Source organism: Sinocyclocheilus grahami, unplaced genomic scaffold (assembly GCF_001515645.1).
Source record: "Sinocyclocheilus grahami isolate Dianchi unplaced genomic scaffold, SAMN03320097.WGS_v1.1 scaffold21.1, whole genome shotgun sequence".
NCBI lineage: Eukaryota > Metazoa > Chordata > Actinopteri > Cypriniformes > Cyprinidae > Sinocyclocheilus > Sinocyclocheilus grahami.
Window position 1 is genome coordinate 4,370,962 of NW_015505200.1, and position 2,362 is coordinate 4,373,323.

At 34.8% G+C, this 2,362-nt stretch overlaps 1 gene segment (V, D, J or C); it reads right to left on the bottom strand.

Moving 5' to 3' along the window:
• Positions 1-1,227: 1,227 nt before the first annotated feature.
• Positions 1,228-1,696, bottom strand: LOC107558644 (T-cell receptor alpha chain V region CTL-F3-like). The segment is given in 2 exon segments: positions 1,228-1,562; positions 1,657-1,696. Coding segments are annotated over 2 exon segments (375 nt in total).
• Between the last annotated feature and the right edge of the window lie 666 nt (positions 1,697-2,362).

Below are 2,362 nucleotides of genomic sequence, written 5' to 3' on the forward strand. Positions count from 1 at the left end.
ATGGCGGCATTATTTTTTGGCATTCTGGCAAACAAAGAAATTAAGAACACATGCAAAAACAAGACAGGACCAATGAAATATTAACAACTGATTATGTTGTAGTCAATGTCAGTGTTGCCAATTTAGTGACTTCCTCACCCCTTTTGAGATTTTTTCAAAAGCCTAGCAAAATCTATTTCTTGGACAAACCTTATCTAGATTCAAAGACTTTCCCACTGATCTATATTTATATTTATATAGATCAGTGAACTCGCCATTATGACATAATCTAGCAACATTTAGCAGCTGTTTTAACTGCTTTCAATTGAAAGCAGTTGGCAGCACTGGTCAGTGTTTTTTCCCCCTCATATTTTGATGGTTTAATTGAAATGTAGGGTCATAAAAAATTAAAATAAAAAAAAACTTCACACATCACTTTTGACCACTGTTTTGTTTGGTGAGGTTAGTGCCACAATAGTTAAGACCCTGCTTACTGTGTACTCACCAGTGCATTGCTGCATTTTTCCAGTTTTCCAGCCAAAAAATGTAATTGCTACTTTCATTTCTGCAGCTAGAGCATTGATTTGTAGAGTGGAAGAAGTTATTAAATTTCTTACTTGGTCAGTTACAGAAAGAATTGACTATCTTGATGGTCAAGTTTGTATCATTTTATCAACTCCATATCATCATATAACTCCAATGCGTCATATCTTCATCGGACAGTGTGTGTCTCCTCCTGTTTGCTGCCATCTTGTTATTCCTAACTAGGTTAGGAGACCTCTTCAGCTCTCTTAAATAATTTAGGAGCTGAGACCTAGTCTTAACACTTAGGAACCTTTATGAATCACTCTTATTCTTAAGTCTAGGAATAAGAGTAAAAATACGTCATTCTTAGAATTTTGACACACTTAGGACAACATTTTTACTCTGAGCGGCTTTATACATATGGCCCCAGATCTGTTTCATACACCACTGAGGCATTTGATTACTATTCATATCCTATTGTACCCTCTTGTGGTTACTTACTAACTCTGTCAGTCCTCAGAACACAACAAACAGAATATGAACTACATTATTCCTCATACTTTATTAATACTTTAGATCTCATAAATTTGATGACATTCACTTTGCACAGCACTAACTAAATGATTCTGTTTTTTTTTATTATATTCATGTTATTATTGTGGGACAGAAGTAAATAGCATGTGGATTTGCACCTTGTCATATACTTGAGCACTTGCTCTGTTTTTATGTGAGTGTTGAGTGTGTTTCAGTCACTGTGGGCGGCAGAGCACAGTAGTACACAGCAGAGTCAGACACACGCAGATTCTTGATCATCAGTGGAACTGAATCTGAGGACACTTCAGAATGAAATCTCTCCTGAAACTGAGCATCATTATCTTTTGCTCCAAATTTGTTTCTCCTCAGCATGTATTTAGGAAAGTCATTTGCTCTCTGGATGTACCAGAAAAGTTCTGGTTGTGATGAAGCTGTTTTATATTTGCATTGTAATGTTACTGATCTTCCTTCAAATTCAGCGATGTGTTTATCTAGCTGATCAGCACTGTCTTCTCCATGACACTCTGTAAAAACATGAAAACATGTTATGATAAAACTGTAAATATTGTAACTATAAGGGTGTTAAACCATTAACAAATTACAAATTCCCCCACTTACCATGATAAACAGATGCAAACATGAATACACTGAACAACATTTGAGTTATCATTTTTAATGTGTTGACTATAACAGTAGAAAAAGATAAGGGAGGAGAGTTTAAACATAAAAAAGGAAATTAAAATATGATTTTAGGTGGTGTGTCTACACTTCCCTCTTCCCATCTAACACATTTACATTCTGTACATATGTATGTGTGCAAAGAGACAGGAATATGGTTAAATCTTCCATACCCTTAATGTAGGGAATAGAAAATTTAGTTTTTACACATAGTCAGATTTACATTGATTCAAATATGTGAGATGAGATTGTGCCTAATGTGCTTGATGTGCAGATACAAATTCTAGTATTCTAGCATTTTGTTTGATTGTTAAGTGTATTTCAGTCACATACTTTCTCTGTGATATCTAACAGTTTTAATCACATAATCAGACACCTGGGATGTATATTGTCCATTTAAGTATGATAGTAGCATTTGTTTTCAGTTGTAGTGAACTGGAAACTGCTCTTATTTAATACTTAAATGTTGATTATAAAGTGTAGATGAGCCTCCTGTCAATGTCAATGCTTTGGCTCTTATTAACTCCTGGAAATGTGAGGAAGAAGAGGTGTACTTGTGTGTATACTCAACTGACACTGATAGGTCAAGTGACAATGACAACATGAAGAATGTAGTGTGTGTGTGTTGTAGTAGTAGTAGTAGTAG